The following is a 23,310-nucleotide window of genomic DNA, read 5'->3' as shown; positions in this document are numbered from 1 at the left end:
ATTAAAATGGATCAAAATAGCTATTTACAAAATTCCAGAAAGAAGATTAATATGTGTTGGTTTTATTAAATTTAGAATAAATTCATCCATTTTGATACTATATTGTATGTGTAGTTTTAAAAAATAAATAATTTATGTCTGATAATTTATTATGTTGAGGTGACTTGGTGTCTGTGTGAAATACAGTTGCATTTTAACCCCTATTTGTTTGACACATGTTTTGTGGCTTTGTCTGTGTTTATATTTAATTTGTGCTTTATTAATGCATCCTAATATTTGGGCTTCTTTTTAAAATGTTGAAATTAACCACTATTGTGGGAAATGTTTTATTACCATTGAGTTATCTCTGTATTGTAATGAATTTTCTACAGTTTTTCAGTAGCATTATTTTCACAGGGAAAAAATGTTAAGGAATTTCTTTTGTAAAATATTAAAGGTTATTATATTATAGAACTTGTCATGGCTTTTATACCTGAACCTAAAATTAATTACTCTAATCATTGTTGCCACCAGAAAGCTTACTTAGACACAACTGCAGCAATTAATGAAGTTGGGCAGGTTGGCATGAAATATCCAGGTTGATGTGTGATTTTTGGAGATAAAATTAAAGGATATTGGCGGCAGGGCTCCTTGTACTGTAGCTGTAACTTTAGAGTCTGATCCTGCTTCCACTAACGTCAGTGGCAAAAATACAAAACAATATTGATAATATTTTAATGATATTTATTATGTTAATTGATGGTACACCTTCAACTGCAACACTGTTATATGTTATCACACCATGTCAAAAAAGATGCATCAGAAATAGAAAACTAGAGAGATGGGCAATTAAAGTTGTTATATCACTGGAAAGACTTCCATATGAGAAGAGTTTGAAAAGATTAGGACTGTTTCATTTAGAGAAGAGACAAGTATGAGGGGACATAATAGAAGTAATTGCAATAAGGAATGTCAGAGAACAAAAATCAGGTACTTTTGTTTACCATTCCTAATAATACAAAAACAATGGAATATTCACTGAAAATGAAAAGACAAACACCCACTAATTTTAAAAATTACTTTTTTTGAGAGAGAGAGAGGGGCTAGGATTTTGAGAGAAGCCTAAGGGAATTAGGTACCCCTATCTGAATAGGAGTTCAAAGCTGGAACCTAACTCCCTATTGCACCTTTGAAAATCCAGCCACAATCAGCTTGTGGAACTCATTGCCACAACATATCATTGAGTCCAAGAAGCTTAACAAGATTCAAAAAAGTATTAGATATCTGTGGTTATATTAGCTATGTTTAAAATATATAAAGGATGTAAACACTCATGCTTCAGGTTATAAGATGACCACTGACTTACAGGGGTTAGCAAATGGGCAGGATAATCCATAATTGTCCATTCTGAGGGTCCTTGCTTCTTTCTCTGAAGATTCTGGTAATGGCCATTGTCAGAGACAGGCTAGTGTACAGACAACTAGTGTGATTGGTGTGACTGTTCCTGTGTTTCTTGAATTTTTTCTGCTGACACACCCTAAGTCCCAAATCTCCAAACACTTACACGCATGCTTACATTTAAGCATATGAGTAGTCTCAGTGTGTAAACTTGTGCATAAGCGTTTGCAGGATTGGGGCCTAAATAATAATATATAGACTAAAAAATACAGAAGAATGTAATAGGTTGAAAAGAAAATGGAAGATGACATAAAGAGGTGGGTAAAATATTGTATTTCTCATGACAGACTACACAAAAATATATTTTGTTCCTTTTTATTTAACATTTAAAATAAAAAATTACCCTATTTTCCCTATTTCTTTAATTCATAGAATTTTTTAAAATATTGTATAAAAATGAAACTATTTTGCAAGTTATGAATACTGAACTACTGTCTTATCAATACTTAATTCTTATTCAGTTTGGTGTGTTTGGGGGGGCCTCGAGTTAGCACTTGGCAGGGGTAAGTGTCTTCAATCTATGATTTAATATAGTATAAACACAAAAGTGTTTATTTAAAATGCTCTTTTATTATGATTCAGTGGCATTTCATAGAGGAAAGTTTGTAAATTATTTTAAAATCTTTATATAAATGGTGCTATTTAAATGCAAGATATTATTGTAATACCTTGGCATAGTGAACCAAGATAAATGGGTACAGTTTATACATTAGTAGAGATGGGCCTACTCTGAACATTTGGAAATGTTGTGAGGTTTGGAATCCAGATACAAATTTGAGAGATGGCTGGTATTTCTGAACCCACTTTCTGGATCTGAATACCACTGAACTTTGGGGAGGACAGACCAGGATCTAAATACTACAGTTGGGTTTCATCTCTAAATTATACAGAAGTAGAATAAAACTCATGATTGTTTTGATATGTTGTAATGCGTAAATAGCGGTTTTGACTGTAGCAGACATTAGATTCTTCAAGTGATTGTCTACATGGAGTCCACTCCTGGTGTATATGTGCCCTATATGCACAAGATCAGGTTCTTTTCGCCAGCAGTGCCTGTTGCAGTCATGCCTTCACCTTAGATGTCCTCACATCCCCCATCTGAGGGCATAAAGGTTGGCGTTAGGCCCAGATCCTTAAAAGTATTTAAGGTCTAACTTCCATTGATTTTAACAGCTTTCAACCTAAATACCTTTGAAGTCCTGGGCCTTAGTTCTTTGTCCATTGACTTTATAAAAATAAAATGAAACAAATGTGACAGATTGCTTAATGCACTCCTGGGAGATGCTCAGATATTACAGAAGTGAATGCAATATAAGAACCTATATAGAATAGAAATGGAATTCAAACTCAGGGCCTGTAGTCCACATAAGGAGGTCATCAGATATTTATAAGAATGGGTGTCCAACTGCATGAAAACATAGAAATCATGGAAACACTGGGCTAAAAGGAGTCATCCAGCCTAAACCCTGCACTGAGACAGGACCAGGTATGCCTAGACCATCCCTGACAGGTGTTTGTCAAGCCTGTTCTTAAAAAACCTCCAGTAACAGAATTTCACAACCTCCCTTGGAAGCCTACTGCTGTGCTCAACTAACCTTATAGCTAGAAATTTTCTTCCTAATAGCTAACTTAAATCTCCCTTGCTGCAGATTTAGCCTATTACTTCTTTTCCTGCCTTCAGTGTACATGGAGAATCAATCACTCACTGTCCTTTTTATAACAGCCCTTAACTTATTTGTCAGCTGTTACAAGTCCCCCTTCAGTTCTTTTCTCAAAACTAAACATGCCCCCTTTTTTTAACCTTTCCTCAGAGGTCAGGTTTTCTAAACTTATCAGCATTATTGCTTTCCTCGGGACTTTCTCCAAGTTGTCTACATCTTTCTTAAAATATGGTGCCAAAAACTGGCTACAGTACTCCCGCTGACTTCACCAACACCAGCTAGAGCAGAACAATTGCCTCCCATGTCTTACATATGACATTCCTGTTAGTATACCCCAGATTATTAGCCTTTTTAGCAATTGCATCACATTGTTGACTCATTCAGTTTGTGACCCACTGTAAGACCTAGCACCTTTTCAGCAGCGCTACTGCCTAGCCAGTTATTCCCCCTTTTGTAGTTGTGCATTTGATTTTTTCTTCCTATGTGTACTATTTTGCACTTGTTTGTATTGAATTTCATCTAGTTGATTTCAGATCAATTCTCCAATTTAAGATGTTTTTGAATTCTAGGCCTGTCCTCTAAATTGCTAGTAACCCCTCACAGCTTTGTGTCATCCACAGATTTTATAAGCCTACTCTCCACTCCATTGTCCAAATCATTAATGAATATATTGAATGGTATGGGAGCCAAGACAGACTCCTGCAGGACCTCACTAAATATGCCCCCCCAGTTATAAACATGTTATAAACTAACCAGTTAGAGCCACCTACCCATGTGAGAGCTTGTTCCATTAGAGCTCAGGTTTCCTGTTTGAAGAACATCCCTATTTCTCAAATCTCTAGGGCAACTACAGATTCCTACTTCTCTGGGATAATGTATTGGCAAAAGGACTGAGGGATGGTTGGCCCGCTCTGCCATTTATACCCTGGGGGACAGGAGGACATCTAGGATGTAGGTGCCTCCCAAAAGAATCATATCTAAAGCACATGTGCACCAAGAGTGGAATCTAGGTGGATAACATGTCTCAAAGAGCCACAATTACTGAAGGGTAAGTTGCTGTTCTTTTGACGTCCTGATGCTATGCTACTGAAGTCCATGTGACAGACTACCATTGACTACAGTGGAGCAGGAGTAGGCCCACATTGAAGTGTTCTGTGGAAAAAAAGCTAGTTCCCTAGTCAAGTGTTCCCCATGAGAAAATAACCTACACATTTCAAGATAATTAAAACACTCCCACCACATGCTTAGATAATATGTCTCTGTGAAGATCTCAAACCTAACCAGAAAAGAAAAGTATAAAATAAGAATTGCACTGCATACTGGGTATTTCTTAATCTTTGTCATATTATGCAGACTCTCTACAACTATATTTGAATAAATTCCTATTATTACCATATGACCCAAAGACCCAGCCAGGATTGGGTGCAGTCACTATAGACCTTACAGTCTAAGGCACTGATCTTGCAAACACTTCTACATTCACTTAACTTTAAGCACATGAGTAGGTATTGACTCCAGTGGAACTCCTCATGTGCTTTAAAGTTAAGCAGGATGGAGATCTATATTAATAATATAACAAATAACAGGAGGAAAGGGTGTGGGGTGAAAGGGTAACAATGTTTTATTGGGGTACAATTACATATTTGCGGTCATTGAAATTTTTAGCACTTTATAAATACTGCTATTGTTATTCTGCATGCTTTTGTATTGCAGATTTAAGTAATAAATATACAGTAGTTGAAGACTAACAATTCTATATAGTAGAATTGAGGCTTTCCTCAAACACAAACCTAGTTTTTAAACAGACTATATGAAAGTTTACATTGGGGAGGTGGAAATGGAGGCATTTACCTTCTGGGTCATCACTATGTTTCTCCTAACATTGTTGAAAATGACTGTTTAGATTGCAGCTGGTAAGAATCATAGAATTGTAGGACTGGAAGGGACCTTGAGCGGTCTTCTATTCCACTCAAGGCAGGACTAAGTATTATCTAGACCATCCCTGACAGCTGTTTGTCTAACTTCCTCTTAAAAATCCCCAATGATGGAGATTCCACAACCTCCCTAGGCAATTTAGTCCAGTGCTTAACGACTCTGACAGGAAGTTTTTCCTAATGTCCAACCTAGACCACCATTGCTGCAATTTAAGCCCATTGCTTCTTGTCCTAGCCTCAGAGGTTAAGGAGAAAATGTTTCCCCCTCCTCCTTGTAACAACCTTTTATGTATTTGAAAACTTGTCTCCTCTCAGTCTTCTCCAGACTACACAAACCCAATTGTTTCAATCTTCCCTTCTAGGTCATGTTTTCTAGACCTTTAATCATTTTTGTTGCTCTTATCTGGATTTCCTCCAATTGTCCACATCTTTCCTGAAATTTAGTGCCCAGAACTGGACACCATACACCAGTTGATGCCTAATCAGAGTAGAGCAGAAGAATTACTTCTTATGTCTTGCTTACAGTACTCTTGCTATTACATCCGAGAATGATTTGCTTTTTTTGCAGTGTTACACATTTAGCTTGTGATCCACCCCCAGAGATCCCTTTTTGCAGTACTCCTTCCTCTGCAGTCATTTCCCATTACATGTGCAATTGATTGTTCCTTCCTAAGTGGAGTACTTTGCCTTTGTCCTTATTTCATCCTATTTATTTCAGACTTTCTCCAGATTATTTGAATTTTAATCCTATCCTCCAAAGCACTTACAACCCCTCCCAGCTTGGTATTGTCCACAAACTTTATAAGTGTACTGTTTATGCCATTATCTAAATCCTTGAAGCTATTGAACAGAGCTGGACCGAAACTGATCCCTGCGGGAACCTACTTGATATGCCCTTTCCATCTTGACTGTGAACAACGGATGATTATTCTCTGAGAATAATTTTCCAACCAGTTATACACCCACCTTATATTAGCTATATCAAGGTTGTATTACCCTAGTTTCTATATATGAAGGTCATGCAAGACAGTATCAAAAGCCTTACTAAAAATATATATTATATATACATACATACATACACACCACATCTACTGCTTCCCCCTTACCCTGTCAAAGAAAGCTATTCGGTTGGTTTGACACAATTTGTTCTTGACAAATCTATGCTGACTTGTTACTTATCACCTTATCTTCTAGGTGTCTGCAAAATTGATTAATTATTTGCTCCATTATCTTTCTGGGCACTGAAGTTAAACTAACTGGTCTGTAATTCCCAGGGTTGTCCTTATTCCTGTTTTTATAGATGGGCAAATATAGTACCATTTTCCAGTCCTCTGGAATCTCACACCCATCTTCCATGATAATCACTAATGGCACATATTTCTTCAGTCAGCTCCTTGAGCATTCTAGGATGTATTTTGTCAGGCCATGGTGACTTGAAAACATTTAACTGGTCTAAGTAATTTTTTACTTTTCTTTCCCTATTTTAGGCTCTGATCCTACCTCATTTTCACTGAGACAGGATTAATTCTTTGTGTTCATATTTAATTTTTTGTACACATAGGCACTCAGCTAAACTCTATTGGTCTGCCATTTTGTGAATGGGTAGTCTGTATATATTTTTGCATTAGGTTAACTGAATTGAGCCTATTTCCGTTAAGAAAAAGAAAGATCCATATAGTTTAAAAAAAAAAAAAAAAAAAAACACACTTAGGAAAGCACAAATTAAATCCTTAAATTTCAGCTGGCTCATACAGTTAGAGGGGCTCTGTCAAGTTAAAATTATGGTCCAGATTGTATTGTAGAGATCCACATATGCAAGGCACTTTAAGTGCAGATCATGCCTTTTTCATGTGCAGTAGTGGTGTATCATCTCTGTGGTACCATCTGCACATATATCAACACATATTCCTCAGGAGGGGTTGGAGCAGAAGATAATCTGCTCTGACAGTCCACTGCTCTGTGCCCAGATTTCTGGGCAGGAGGTAATAATGGGCCTTCTCTGGGTTTACCATGGTTTTGCATGCACAATGGTGGTGGAGGTTGTGAGCACAATAGGTGGACAGTGCAAGAATGCCTGTTTCCCCTCTTTTGAAAGGTGTCCCTGAGTACATTTGTTTGTTGGTAACAGAAATAGACCAAAATCATGTTTTTTACTCCTACCCTTTGTTAGAGGCCTCAAACTTCCAGTTCTGGTTCTTGCCCAGTTTTTCTGGTAAACCTGCTCCATCTCATTTGTGTCTGATGGCACCTTTCTCCCATGGTGAAATCTTGCCCTATACATGTGTGGAGTGAGAGAGAGGAAATGGGGGGCTTGTTGATGATTAGTGAAGTCAAGAAATTTGAGGTCCACTGTGACAGTAGAGGTACCAAATGTAGAGTATAGTGTATACCTGGCCTTATCTGGATATGGAGCCATACACCGGACTGAATATAGAACTGTAATGACAGAAAGTTTATACTTTTAGCTTGATACTTTCAACAGTGCCAGGATGGGACTAACTCTTCCCATTGAAGTCTTACCCTTTTTTGCCATTGATTTTAAAAAGGTGATTGTTTTTGAATATCCCACCTGTTGTATATTTTCTAAATTATTTACTTGCCTCCAGCTATCTGTCTCCATGTTATATATTAACAAATTAAATAATGAGAGAGTTTGGCACATGTACTAGACTTGTGGTAAAGGGATAGTTTAACAGCACTGCTAAAAAAGTATTTTTCCAGCAAATTAAACAGATTGTCCCCTTACAATTTTTTAATATCTACTATAATAAATTTAAGTGGGAGTTTGCCTAAATAAGCTTGAAGGTAAAAATCAGCACAGAGTGGCACGCAAGATCCTCCAGATCACTTAAGCCCAGCATTTTGGGATGCACATGAGGGAGAAGTCCACGAGCAAAGTGATGGCAGAAGAAAGGAATACATGTTTGTCTAATTCTCAGCTGGTAACCAGATGCCATGAATTCAAGTCAAGAGTGAGTAAGGTAGGAATAATAAGGAGATTAAATGGAATCTAAAAAAGGAATGTTAAATGAGGTGCCAAACATGACAGACATTGCTGTTAAAAATCATTTGTTATTCACTCAGGAAATAGTAACTGCTCTCTTTAAATATTAAAAGCAATCACAAAAATCTAGCACAGTCAAGAGTTTTGTGCCAACACACAGTTCTGTTTAGATAGCTCAAGCCACGTTCAGGCATTTCAATTATAGAACCTTAGAGACTATTACTATCTACCCTATATAACATAGGGCCATCCCTAATTTTGCCAGTGCTAGCTGGTTCCCCAGTGGATTACTCTTGCCTCCATTTGAGTACCTCTTCAGAAAGGCAAAAACCTGGAAGAAAGTAGTTTCTGGAGGACAGGTCTCAGATTCATATTTGGTTTGGGATTTTGAGTCCCGTATTCATATCTGTATACAAAGGAGAATATTGCCTCTGTAGGCTTTCCTTATTTTGTATTCTGTCCTATATATCCGCCATTTTCATTATTTTCTCTTCTGATAATCTCTCTTCTACCCTTTCTTCTATCTTTGCCTGTCTTGTGTTCATCTTGTATCCTGCTGTCGTTTTCTTCTTATTGTCTGCCACACAATTTTCCATCTGGAACTCTTAATGAATGCTTCACCATGTTTATGAAATGGTGCTATCACAACATGGAATACCACAAAAGCATTTTGCCTTCAGGTATTTTCCAGTATATGCTTACTGGAAATACAGTGGGAATGGCTGTCTCTGGGTTGTGTTCATTTGTATTCAGCTTGGGACAAATTCCAAAATTTGAGTTAAATTCAATTTCAGAATATGAAATTTGGATTTGAATGTTGTGTATACCCCATCTTCCCGTCTGGGAATTATAATAATGAGGACTTTGGGGTTTAGCTTGGACTTCTGTGAAAGGCTACTATTTATCTTTATTACTCCTCTATCCTCTCAACCACACGATCTTACCCAGCCTCATCAGTTTTCACTCTATAGTCACTCCCAACCAAGGCAGAACCATCACTCTTCAGCTGAAAGACGACAGACAAAACTTCATCTAGAATGTGGAACCTAATCTTTTCACCAGAAGCAGCTACTGGTAAGCATGGCAAATCTTTCTATCCCTAGGAGTTTGGAATGAGCATCTGAGTTTGTGTGGTCTGTACTTCACACTCCTGTATGCTAGACATTCTGTGCTCGTTAGACCACAGGGATACCATCAGCCCCTTTTTTAGGGACTTGTATAAATAAGGCTGAAACTCAGCCTTTGTTTTCAGTATGGACACACTTATAATTTAAAAAAATAAATGCAAGTCAATGAATTGATTAAGAGAATAGCAAACAGAATATATTATTTTGTCAGTTTTAGATGGGTTATTATCCCTTGTTCAAAATACCAAATTATGTAGTTTTCAGAAGTGGCATTTTTGCATGCTCTTAATCCATAGCAAGAACACAGGCATTTGGGGGCTTGATTCTCCCCTCACCTACTTTGGTGTTATTCCATTGACTTCAGTGGAGTGACTTCAGACTTACAACACTGTCAGGCCTTTGCTGTTTTGAAAAGCACTTGGTTCACCAAAGTTCTGTTGGTTTAAGAAAATGCATTATAACATGCTTCACAGTAGCTTCATCTCATAATTAATTTGTGACCTATTGGAATTACGGGCCTATGCCTGCCCCTATTCAAGTCAATGGCAAAGCTTCCATTGACTTCAATGGATTAGTCACCTTGTACTGGGGCCATTCTGTGCCTGTCTCATCACTCAATGCAAGTTACATCAGCTGGAGATTAACTGATATGTATCTGCAGCCTGTCATACCTCATTTCCCTTGTCCTTGCTCCCCCTCTTGGGGGGTAGTTAGGAGCGGATATTCACTCTGTGCCACCCAATGATTGCCCTTGCTGGGGGAATTTTCCAATGGTCAAAAACTGAATTCAGAAAAACTTTACACTGATAGAGTGATTCTGGAGAATCGGACTCAAAATGACTGCACAGGTATGACTGAAGGCATAATTTAACCAGAATCCTTATCACAATTAACAGTGTGTAAGAAAGAATGAATCCAGCTTGACTTTCAGAGTCCAAGCTGGGTTTGCAGGACCAGCAGTTACAAAGCACATTTTTACTTGTAAAATGGGCATGTTAATATTGCAAATCAGTTTAAAAATGAGATGCAATAAGCATGGTGCCCTGGAATGCCACACCACACCCATTTTACCTCAGAGCACAAGGCAGAAATAGAATGTCTAATTCATTCAGGAAGCTGACAGATTTCCTCAGAGCCACAGATAGAACTTTCAGGGCCCATAAGAGATAGTAAAAAGTTCTTACTTCAGAGTCCTGTGCTCTGCACCCATATTGGAATTCAAGGGTATAAACACCACTTCTCACACATCTCTTGATTGTTGCAACTTTGTATTACAAATATAATTATTTTTGCAACTTCGTCATCTCAAGTATTGCAGGGAGGAAGGAGGGATACATAAGGACGGCAGCAATAGTATCACTTTTTATTGAAGTAAATGGCAGTTTGGATGACGCAAATAGATAATTATCTTTTCATCCTCACATTTGCTGCAGCAGGAACATACTGTATATTGTTGCCCTCATGCAAAGTGTCCAAAGTGTACTTGACATCAGCTGCACTTCTATTTTCTCATCTGTAAAATGAGACTAACACCTTTGGAGAGTGCTTTGAGCACTACAAAGAAAATCTCATATAGGCGCTAAGTTATGTTCTTCTACACACAGAAGAGGAGCAATGTAAATAAAACTACTGGTCTTAGGTCTCCTTTTAAATAAAAAAGATCAATTACTATATTTTAAATTTTGTAAGAAGAAAAGAACAGTCTAGAACTTCAGGAGAAAATACTTACCGTGCATATATAAAATGCATGATGGTCATTCATTTGCAAAAAAATTATCAGTCCAATTTAAAAAGAGGATACTGCTTAAAAAGCAACTATGAAAATATTTCCAAGTACTATATTATTAATTTCTAATATCAGACACACTTTAATACAATGAACGTACCCTTAAAAATTGTGGATGTAGTTGAATCTCCCAAAAGAAACTGTGGTACTATGTAATGGAAAGACCTAAAATTTGCTTTAATTAAGTTTAAATTATTTTGGCTGCCAAATAAATGGAAGCCTATTATAAATCTCTCTAAAATTCAACTAGACAGAAAAAGCTAAGTTCTATAGAGAAGCATTTTAACTCTTAAGTGTTTAACTTTCCAAATGAGTTCTCATTTTATTTCAAAAAATTGCAGAAGGAGATGCTTATCTTCTTATGCACCTATATGAGATAAAACTGCTGCTCTGCTTAGGCAGGAATTCCCCCCCCCTCCCCCCCCAGCTCCTTGATTTGCAATACGTTCATCTGAAAATATCTGCAGCTTTTTAGTATGACTGTAAGGGGAGCTCTAATCACAGAAAGACCTTCTTTCCCATGGGAAATGTAGATATATCTACTGCACCAGATTGCCCCAGGAGATCTGATATGGAATAAAGACTTGGATTAATTCTCTCCTCCTGTGCAGCTGCTCCTAAGGGCAGGGAAATCAGGTTATTGGCCAGCCTTGCCCCTGCTGGGGTCTAGCAGCTCTGACCTTATCTTCATCTTAAACTAGTTTGTTATCTGGAAATGTCTTTGATTTTTAAAAAAAAGACTAAAAATGTCATATATGAACACTATACAAGAAACCCAACCCAAATACTACTATACTGCATATTTTCACATTGTTAGAAATATAGTTTGTCAACCTGAGATTTATTTATTTTAAATTTCAGGAGTAGATTTACAGCTGTACTCTGGATGCTTTCGGTCATTTCGGAGCAGCATAAAAAGCCAGAGCAGACTGGTTTAAAGCTGCTTTGCATCACCAGAGCAGCCTATAGTATAGGGAATGTAGACCTCTACATCCCAATTTTCCTTTTCTGGTCTCTACATTTCCCTGCACACAGAGCCTCAGTTGTCTCCCTCCTGCCTTTCAGACTCCCATTCACATGTGTTGTGTGCACACACACTTTCCCTATATGACCTCCCTGTTAAATAGATATAATGCAACAAGTAGGTTTGAAAATAAATATTTTGAGTAAGAGCCATTTTTGCCATTATTCTTCATAATAGAAGGTTTCTCTTTCAGCAGAGGGATGACAAAAAACTCCAACAAGAAACTCAGTGAATGGGAAGAATGGTCCCTGGGCTAGAACTCTGGGTGAGGAGAGTGGAGAGCTGGGTTCAATTTCTTGCTCCAGCATGGACTTTGTGTGATCTTATGCAAGCTGCTTCGTGTCTCTGTGCCTCAGTTCCCCATATGTGAAATGGAGCTATTATTTCTTCATTACCTTATAGGGGTGTTGGTGAATTGATACATTAAAGATTACATGCTTTGAGACCTACGATGAAAAGTGGCATATAAGAAATAGGCGTTATTAGTCACAGAGGCTTGTCCTCTTTTAAAAAGAACCACCATCACCCAATTATTTTAATGGGAGTAAGGCAAATATGCTGTGCATGGTTAAGATGGCTGCCTCAAAATAGCCACCATCTCCCACTGCTGTCAATGGGACTGATGCCATAGGCTGACCTTAGCAAAAATGGCCAATGGGAATAAAGCCAAACTGGCCTAGGAAAGAAGATTGCCCTATGCTTTCAAGAGGTAGAGCAGAACACTCCAAGAAGCAAGAGATTGAAGGTGGTAGCTATGTTTACTAAGGTATCCTGTTGTTTTAGTACCATTAAGAGTACAAGAGGGCAGTCATTTTGGTAGAGGATCATTCTTCATGAGTTTCTCTGAAATTTTTATACGTCAGCTTCTGCTGAAAGAGTAATTTTCAGTTATGAATGATAAAAGGGTAACTGACTTTTAACCTTAAATATTTTTTAAAAACCTACCCATTGTACCAGATCTACTCAAGATTTACCTCTGCGAATTTTAGTATAAATAGGTAATAACTGAGCTGAGATCATTGGGGACAAAAAAAAAGTCTTAGGGTTCTAAATTTATGAGAGGACCCATTTAAAAATAAATTTTAACTCAATCTAATGAATTTACTGAAATAATCAGAATTCATTTTGTATTGAAAGTGTAAGTGCTGTAATTGTGCAGATGCACTGTATTCTTCATACACAACAAATAGATTGCACTAAAAATAGGCATTCAAAGTTGAAATCAGCCTTAATTATGGAGCTGTGACACGTGCTTCCATAATAATGGAACAAGTATTAGGAGGAAAACAATCACTAAAGTTTGAAAGTTACAATCTTACATATTTGGGGAAAATAACTCAAAGCACATATACTCTATGGGGTGAGGGTAGAAATCTCAGAAAAGGTAGCATCAAGAGACTTGGAGTGAGGTGTGACAATTGACAGCAAAGTGGACATGAAATTGCAATGTAAAATGGCAGCAAAAGAGACTAGTATAATATTTGGGCACCATTTGCCTCAACAGTCCTTTCTATGGGTCACTTTTTGTCATAATTACTCACACTGACTTGTACTTTATGCTGTAGTCTCATTTGTTTCAATGAAACTGTGACAAAGTTCTGTCCTTGTCTCCATGGCTCCCACATTTCCTGGGAGATTTTGCTAGCCTCAGAGGCTCACTGTGATCCTTCACATAGCCCTTCTCTCTCTAGAGAGAAGGATTACAGCCTACTGAGCCTTTTTCATCATAAGCCAGCAAGGGAGGTGAGGAGAAGTCATCTTCCCTTGCAGTCAGTTGTCTTCCAGTCTCAGTGATTAATCAGGGGGCAAAGGGAGGAGCCCAGACCCACCCACTACTCCAGGCTCCAGCCCAGGGACCCTAATAGTATCAGCTGTCATAGCTGACTTTTTAGAAACAGGACATGTACAATTCCCTGGGCTACTTCCCCATAGCAGCCCCCACTTCCTCAAGAGCCACTTCACCCTTACCTCAGGGCCTCCTTCCTTGTGCCTGATACAGTATATACTACTCAGTCTCTCTAACAGCACAACTTCCTCCTACAGCTCCTGACTAACTGGGAGGCTTTTAACTAGTTTTAGCCAGCCCCTGATTGGCTTCAGGTGTCCCAATCAACCTAGCTCTCCTCCCTGCCTTCTGGAAAGATCTTAACTGGCCCCAGGTGTCTTAATTGACCTGGAGCAGCTGTCATATATTTATCCTGGTACCAGTGATTTGTTTAACCTGTGGCTAATATATATGTCTCCCCCTACTTTATTATAGGCATCTGTCCTTGCCCCATCACACTACTCATGGAGTAAGGTATTACTCAGCTTGAATAAACATGGCAGAATCCAGCCCTAAATGGTTGTGATTCAACTTACTGAATTTGAAATATTGGGTTCAATTGAAAGGACTGCCTTACTAGAAACATACATTAGAGAGAGTTCAGAAAAAAGCAACAAAAATGTCAAGGAACAGCAGGGATTGTTTTATGAGGAAAGATGAAATAATTAGCTTGGCTAAAAGACAGCAAAGGGGGGTATGTTATCAGAAGAGTGGAAACAAAAAAGAGGAGACAAATTAAGGTGTTACGTAATATAAATTGAAATAATGAATCAGATAACTAAGTGAATGTTTAGACTGTATTCTAGAAAAGTAAAAATAAGATTTATTAGGGTTTGAATAGTCTCCCATGACAAGTGGTGGACATCACAATACTTGAAACATTTAAAACTAAACTGGACAGAACACTAGAAAATGTATTCAAGGGAATATTCTCTATTGACAAGAAGACATGATACACTGGACCAATACTTTTCTACTCTATGAATTCCATAGGTCTAATTTTGCCTTGCCTTGCAACTCGTGCAAAATGACTGAGGTCAAAGGGGCTGTATTGGTTATAAAATGGGGCAGAATTTCATCCTTTTAAATTCTATGACCAGTTTCATAGCTGGTTTTGGGGTGGGTGTAATTTTTCCTTCAATGTGTGTCTATGCCACTGCTATTTAAATATTATTTATTTGTATTGCAGAGAGCCATGGGGCCCCAGTCAGAAATCAGAGCCCCATTATGTTAGACACTATACACACATAATAAAAGATGGTCCTTGGGCAAAAGAGCTTACAGGCTCAGTATAAAAAAAAAAGTTGGATATAACAGATTGGGGGAGCACAAGGTATCAACGACACAATACTAATTCACATGATAAGCAGTGGACACCACACACTAGCTGTCAAACCATTGTCAAGTATTTTGTAGGCATCACAGCATAGGAGAGTTTTAAGGAGGGGTTACAAAGGATTTTATAATTGATGGAATTAATTGAAATGTTGTAGCCACAATGCAAAACCTACTTCTCCAAGAGCTGACTCAGAAGTCCCCATGAAGTAACATAGATAAAGTACAAAAATTATTTCTTGCTAATAAAATACTACAACATGCCATTTCTTTAAAAAAAAACAGATGGATTTTATTTTCAATGTCAATAAATAAACATACTCTATTATTGACAGCACAAGGAACCTGATTTAATAAACTCAAACAGCCACCTGGGTTAATTTTCATCTAGGAATATATAATTTTACAGTGGCATAGAAATTAGTGTGTATAATTTCTTTGCTGCTTTCAGTACAAAGGTTCATGAAAAATGTTATCCGTTGTGCAATCAGTGTTTTAGAAAATTGAGCAATATACAAATAAGAGTGAGCATTTGGAACGAATGAATGTTATTAAATTCAGTAGTCACCATATTTCTTATATAAAAAACAGAACACTTTTAACACACATGACGTGACTCTCATGCTTCCTGACACTGAACCTTTGATATTTTCTTGTGTAGTAATCTGGTTGCATCAGTTGAGAATGGGATATATAATTGAGTGTCATCACCATGCTTTTGGCAGCTGAGCCCATAGTATCTTACTATCTCCCAGTAGGCTCATGTAGATACTGAACTGTTATGCAGGAGCCCATAAGTGAGGGCCTTCAGGAAGGAGAAGCAGTTACACATCACACCTCTGTGAGTTCAGCTAGAGAGGAATGGAGCCACTGTAGTGTTGGGCCATCTATTCCTGCTTTGACATGTAGTTGTGTTAGTAGTGTCTTGCAGTCTACTGTGTCAAAGATTCAGCAGGCTGAGCATGGAGATCTTACCTATGTCCAGGACACAAAGAGATCATCTTGTACTGCCATTAGAGCCATCTTTGTGTTGTGCCCTGGTCTGAATTCTGACTTTGAGGAGTCCAGGCTTCTAGCTTATGAAGCATGTTGTTGAAGCTTGTTGGTTGCCACTTTCTCACCCCCACATTGCAACACACAATGAGTGAGCCTGCACAAAACAGTAAAGGGGCACTTCATAGCCTCTTAACCTGTTTTCTAACCATAGTAAGTAGGGTGACCAGATGTCCCGTTATTATAGGGACAGTCCCGTTTTTTGGGACTTTTTCTTATATAGGTGCCTATTACGTCCCCCTTCCCCCTGTCCTGTTTTTTCACAGTTGCTATCTGGTCACCCTAATAGTAAGAGGAATATGAACTAACTGAAGATGGGCAAGGTAGGATGAAATTAATGATAATCATTGCAATGACTATATAATATACATACCTATGATAAGCTCTGCTGCCTCAGCTCTGCTGGTTTCTCTGGTCTTTTATGTCTGTCACCCTCTCTTTTAGTGTACAATGTTAAACATTATAATGTTTGTGTATTACAGTAGTTTGTGCTGTAAAGAACTCACTTTATTTTAATAAAGAGTTAGTAACTTAAAAATCAGTGACACAGGGCCAATTCTAGAGTCTGATATGGCCCCTTTGCAATGCTCCACAACTGCAAAGGGGAGGGAAACCCTGTGAATTTCTCCAGCTGAGAATTCCTTCAGCAGAGAGGGAATGCATATTTGGTGCAGAGTTGGTGTGACAACTCTACACCACCACTTCTAACCCTCCAGCACGGGGGAGGCAGGGCCAGCTGAAAGGGGGCATGAAGAGAGCCTGCTCTAACTAATGGCAGGGACTGAAGTAGCTCCTAGCTGTCCCCTGCACTGGGCAAAGCTGGGCTAAGAAGCCATTTAAGGAGTCACCATCCTTCAGCTAACCAAGAACCATTATAGTCCTTGCATAGTTTTAGAGCAGCTTAAACTACTCCTACTTGACTATGGCCCTAGGAGCCACTGTGCCAACCAAAAATCATTAGAGTACAAGGCATTGTAGTGCTGTCTCCTCCCTTCTCTAACATTCCTCCTAGATCACAACAGGAAATCCAACATTTTTCTAATGCCTGTTACCTCACTGGAGTAGGTTCTGGATTGAGCCTTAGAATTTGAAAGTTTCTAGTCCAATTTCTTGCAGTTTGTATGAGTTTGTAATCTTTGAATATGCTGGCTCTGTATAGTCACACAATCACACTTAAAAGGCTTTTTTTTTTTTTTTTTTAATAATACACACAGTGGTAATATATTATTCTAGATGCTACTTTCCCCCTCTTGGCCACAGCCTTACAACTCTTATGCCATTCACTTGCGAATAAAAGCACAAGGTGGAGCTGTTTATAGCCTTTCCACTTGCTAAGCTGTTTTCAAAGTGGAGTCTGGAAAATCCCATTTGGCCTGGTTAGAGTACGGACACAAAATGTTCCCTTTGAAAAGAAGTTAAAATAAATGTAGACTAAAATTCCAAGAAAAATCCAACTGCTTGGTTTTTTTTTCAAAGTATCTATAAAAAAGGATATATCTAAAACCTTCCAGTAAAGCTTTATTTATTGCAACTGCTCAGAATTCTATTTAAGCTGTTTCAAAAGAGCCTTAATTTGCTAGCAATTGATTATGCTCCTTCTGCATAAGAATTAACTTGTACACTTTGGGGAGTGCCAGCAGCTGCATCAGGCTGATCCTCATAAAATTTTAATACCGAAAAAAGACTTAACCAATGACTCCTAGTTACCAGGGTTACGGAATGACTTTGAACGATATTAATCAACTCCAGCTTTTCAGCGCAGTTTTATAATATTTTTTAAAGGATCTGCAATATGGAAAATATTATCTGAACCCATGTTGAGACAAATGCTAAAATTTCCGGATAAAAAAGTTGTGCAATATTTTTCAACTTGTATTTGTTTTAAGAAAAATATTCATATTTCTTCCAAGATATAAAGTTCCCGTGGAAGTCTTTCTACACATGTGATCCATGATATATGGAAAATGTGTTCTTCATACAACGCCAAAGTCAATTCAAGTTTATAATCAATAAGTCAAAAATAACTAACCTGCTTTTAAAATATGTTATACAAATAAAAGTGTTATATCTGTGCTGAGCACTATGGGCCAAATTGTGCCTGGCTCCTATGGAAGTGTGCAGAGTGGAAGAGGACAAGGGACCTCCTTGACCTTGCACAACAAGAAGAGATCCAGGTATAGATTGCAGTCCTTGCTTTTAAAGGAACAATGGGATTGCTCCCTCCTCTGGGGATGCCCCCTCCATAACAGCCTGTAGAACAAAATTGGCAGAGAGCTAAACCTCACAAAGAGGTGGTGTGCTCCTCCCATGCATCAGAGAACCCGGATAGAAATGCAGGCCTGTGCATAGATAGCACAACTGAGCCATGTAACTACTACAGTAGAACCTCAGAGTTACGAACACCAGAATTACAAACTGACCCATCAACCACACACCTCATTTGGAACCAGAAGTACGCAATCAGGCAGCAGCAGACTGTACAGTGCTGCATTAAAGTAAACTACTAAACAAATATAGGGAAAGTTTTTAAAAAATTGACAAGGGAAGGAAACTGTCTCTGTGCTTTTTTCATTTAAATAAAGATGGTTAAAAGCAGCATTTTTCTTCTGCATAGTGAAGTTTCAAAGCTGTATTAAGTCAATGTTCAGTTGTAAGCTTTTGAAAGAACCACTATAATGTTTTGTGGAGAGTTATGAATATTTCAAAGTTGTGAACAACCTCCATTCCTGAGGTGTTCGTAACTCTGAGGTTCTACTGTATGCTAATTAACAAAGAGCTGATCTAAACCCCACTTGAAGTCAGTGAGAGTCTTTCCATTGATGAGAATGGACTTTGGATCAGGCCCTAAAGTCCAATTCTGCCACTCTTACACATGTTGAGCAGTACCTGCATTGTTTGGGGTTCTTTTTGATTTGTTAGTCTGTTTGGTTTTAAATAATTTTGTAGAAATTGAGGTTTACAAATTGAATGACAACAGTAAACTATGCTGAATAAGAATTTAAAATGCAGTAAATGTTTATCATCAGTATTTTTTTTATTACTGGTATATCAAGGATTGTTCCTCCTTCCATAGATGGTGTGAGCACTGAAACAACAAAAGTACATTAAACAAGTCAATCAGACTTTCATGTTTTGAGTAGCCACTAAAATGTTGGTGAATTAAAATATTCTATTGGAACATAAATAATATAACCCACACAGTGAAGCTTCTAATTGTGTCCTGATCCCTATAATGAATGGGAGTTTTGGGTGTGCAGGAATTCAAGATCAGGTCCTTAATTTGAGATACATGTAACAGAGAAAAGGATACAAAATCTATAGATCCTGTCTGTAGGTTTTCTAGAAAGGTTACTCTTAAAGTATGAGGTCTGAATTGCATTTTGAAATTTTTTTAAACATAATCCCAAACTATTCTGATTTATTTAGTTATTTCAGAAGGTATTAGATAAGCATGGAGTAAAAAATAACCTCTATGTTAAAAATAAAATCATTGTTGCAACTATTGTTTCTCAGTTAATTTAAAATTTTCTTGGTACAAACTGGAAAGTCCAAGACAAATGTTCATGTCATTTACTGCCATTTAAAAACCATTCGTTAGGTTTTATTGATGGTTTTAATTTGGGATCATTTATACAAATTTATATAACTGAAAAATGAAAGTCCATTTCCCACAATTAAATTAAATGTTCTTAGTTACAAATTTAAACAACTTTAAGAATCATTAAGTCCTAGTTTTCTTCTGTAAATATCTGCTAGGTAATCTTTCATTTGTGGTTTCACATTTTCATTGAGACATCTAATACATTTCAGCAGGCTTTAACCATTTTCACTTGAATGAGCAATATTAGAGATAACAAACTTTAAAAGAAACTGGACCACCTATAGTTCTATAATCATTATGTCTTGTATTTTCCTTTTAAATGACCATCTCATCTGTTCCCTCTCCACTGCTGTTGATGACCAAAACATTTGGTTCTGTTTATTTTCTGTTTCCTGTATAATCTTACTTTATGAAGTTTAATAGTAGAACTTTGTTATATAAGAGAACCTAGGGTCATATCTTCATACAATATATATAATGTATCCTGTAAATTCTATGAGTGATCTTCTTACATTCTACCTACTATTAATTTATGTTGCAATTATAATAGATTAAATCTTCAACCTTCTTTGGAGACAGGGGCCAATGCAAATTTAGACAATTTGAAATTAAAGGAGGCATGTCAAGGTTGGATTTGGCTCACTAATTTTAAAGAAGATGTTCAAGTTTTGAATTGTTAGTACTAAACATAAATATTCAGTGTATAGTTAAGCACATGCAAAATAATGTCTTTAGAAGGTCGCCTCTATAAGGCTGCAGAGGGAAAAATATTTATGTGTGTATTTTATTACTATTATTTGACATCAATCAGCCATTTAAAATTATTCACATTTTATTAAACAAATTATTGCTGGATATACCTTAGAAGCAAATTATTTGTAAATATAATATGAAAAGTGTCTTGATTTTTTAATTGCAAGGGCAACAAGGAATTAAAGACTAAGCTTACCTTTGTGTTCTCTGCTATAGGAATTGCACCTTTGTAAGTAGAGAGCTCTTTGACAACAGGGCTCTTGTAATGCTATCTCTTGAATGAAGAAGTGCCCACAGGGGCTAGAAAGGCTGTGTCTAGTAGCTTTTGAGGATTAACTAATGATTGGCAGATGAAGACCATTGAGGAAGGAGGGGCATCCAGCCATGTGAATGTGCTCTCTTCCTATTATATCAGATGGGGAAGTGAGCTTGTGCTGTACTATAGTTCCATTCTATTAAAAACAGAATGAAAAGGGACAATCTTTAGAGTTTGTGTTTCCTTGCACATGCATTTTATTACTTCTTTTAAATATCTGTAGACACTTTAAGTGTACTACCAGGTATCAAGGTCTTCTTAGTATTTTAGATTTTTAAGTGTAGACAATGTGTGATGCTTTGAGATCTGAATCCTTTGAAATCAGAGTTTATCTTTGAAATACTTTTATAATTATAAGCTTTGTAAAAATTGCAGGTTTTCTCACCAACCGTAGTCTTAGATAAAGGTAAAGAAATAGCTGAGTTACAGCAAATTGTTTTATATGCAGCATTTACCACATTTTCCTCTCTTTGGATTGTTCAAAATGTAACACAAATCCTTTAAATTATATACACACCATTTTAAAGCCACAAATTGAAAGGTTCACATGAAGGACAAATGATTTAGTTTAGAAACATTCCCATTCGTTGTAGTCACTGCCAATTAGAACTGTATGCTGTTAGTTGTGGGGTAAGCCAGTAGGCTTGTTTTAAAAACATAGTGAAAGTTACATAAAGAGACATGATATCAATTATGATGTTTAATAAATGCAGCTCAGGTCCCAAACCTGCAAAGATTTATGCATATGCTTAACTTTAAACACATAAGTAGTCCCATTTAAATCCATGGGACTATTTACATGTATGAAGTTAAAGCACATGCCTAAGTCTTTGCAGGTCAGGGCCTGAGTGAGCAAGTTAACACCCTATTTAATTAAATGTGATGAGCACCTTTGTGTAAAATGTGTGTGTCTCAGCAAAACAGTTGTGTAGAGTGGCTTGCCACCAGTAGTTTTAAGGCAAGATGATTTAGCGTTTTTGCAGCCAGGGGGCTGTATTTTGTAAACTTTATTTCGTGGAAATAGAAAATGATGTTACAAGGTTGATTATATTGAGATGTGATGTAAATTCCCCTAATGAAGGACACTAGATAGGAGAAAGAAGGAAATACCTGCTGGCATTTGTGAAGAAAGGGGAGGTTACCCACTTTGGCTAAGTCTTCTTTTCTGCATCTGTGTATGAATGACGTTTTGATTGCGTAATCGTTCTCCACCTGATTGTAGTGGAAGCAATTGCACAAGACTTCTAAGGCCTACGATAAATCATAGTCTAAAACCTAGAATAAATTAAACTGTACCCTTTCTGAAAACTGAAAGAGAAAAAATTTCCTTTTGTATATCAACATTTTTCCAGAAATGAATTTATCAGCTACATTAATTCTTCAGATATTGAAAGGCAGCAATTTCATTAATTTATTTCCAATCTCAGCATCAAATATTGCTGATTTTACTTGTATGAAATACACCCATTCCGCCCACACACTACATAGTGCAGGATCGGGACCTAAATAGGATCTGCAGAAATGAAGAGAGCTGCTAGAGAGTTGGGGTGAAATCCTGGCCCCATTGAAATATAAATGTAAATAATATAAATGTGAATTATAAGTGTAAAAATAATAAATGTAAATTATAAATGTAAATTATGTAAATATATAGTAAATGTAAAAATATAGTAACGCAGGATATAGTAAGATATATTAACATAGGATTAAAAACAGTACAAACTCCATGAGGCTCTAGGGTCTATATGACACATTCTCAGACAGATTGTGGAAACTAAAGGAGTTTTGTTTTGTTCGTGATTTATTCTGATTCATTGTATAACCCATCTTTTCTGATACACACACAAATGAGCAGTATATTTATTTACAAACAGAGATTTGTTGTGAAATGAATTGTTGTGAAATCAGCATATTTATGAGATCTTGTGAGTTGACGGCTGATCTCATATATTTAAAAATGACATTGAATGAATGAACAATTAACTGATTGTTGGCCAGGATGTGAACAATAAGTACTGTTCATTAGGAAACAACTTCTATGGTAACTTCAAAGTAGACATGCACAATATAAAACAGTTATTACTTATTTGTATTATGGCATATGGTAAGTGGTTGCTTTTTTTTTTATGTTATTTTAAAATTCTAATAAAGACAAAGGAATAAAGCAAATCTATTTCTTCTTTTCCAGTGTTCCGTTTCCTGTGGAAAGGGTATAAAGTATCGTGATGTGCATTGTGTGAACAGCATCCAAATTAAATTAGAGGAAGAAAACTGTAGACATTTAAAGAAGCCTCGAATCCACAAAGTTTGTAGAGCTGTCAGATGCCCTGCATGGAAGGCCAACAGGTGGAAGGATGTATGTAAAATTTACTGTAATTATATACCACTCTTCCTTCTAAGCAAAGCATAAAAGGCCATATTAATGCCATACTGCTTCAATTAAAGTGCTAGACA

The 23,310-nt window shown here is 37.0% G+C and overlaps 1 protein-coding gene across 6 annotated transcripts in view; it reads left to right on the top strand.

Annotated features, from left to right (window-relative positions):
• Nucleotides 1–23,310, top strand: part of ADAMTS20 (ADAM metallopeptidase with thrombospondin type 1 motif 20) — a 167,359-nt gene that overhangs the window by 126,917 nt on the left and 17,132 nt on the right. For all 6 annotated transcript variants that reach the window (XM_054024636.1, XM_054024644.1, XM_054024627.1 and 3 more), the window contains one exon: nucleotides 23,045–23,212. In XM_054024636.1, coding sequence (XP_053880611.1) covers nucleotides 23,045–23,212 — 168 coding nt within the window. The remainder of the gene's footprint in view (nucleotides 1–23,044; nucleotides 23,213–23,310) is intronic.

Source organism: Malaclemys terrapin, chromosome 1, assembly GCF_027887155.1.
Source record: "Malaclemys terrapin pileata isolate rMalTer1 chromosome 1, rMalTer1.hap1, whole genome shotgun sequence".
NCBI classification, from domain to species: domain Eukaryota; kingdom Metazoa; phylum Chordata; order Testudines; family Emydidae; genus Malaclemys; species Malaclemys terrapin.
This window is presented reverse-complemented; position numbering and strand designations above follow the sequence as displayed.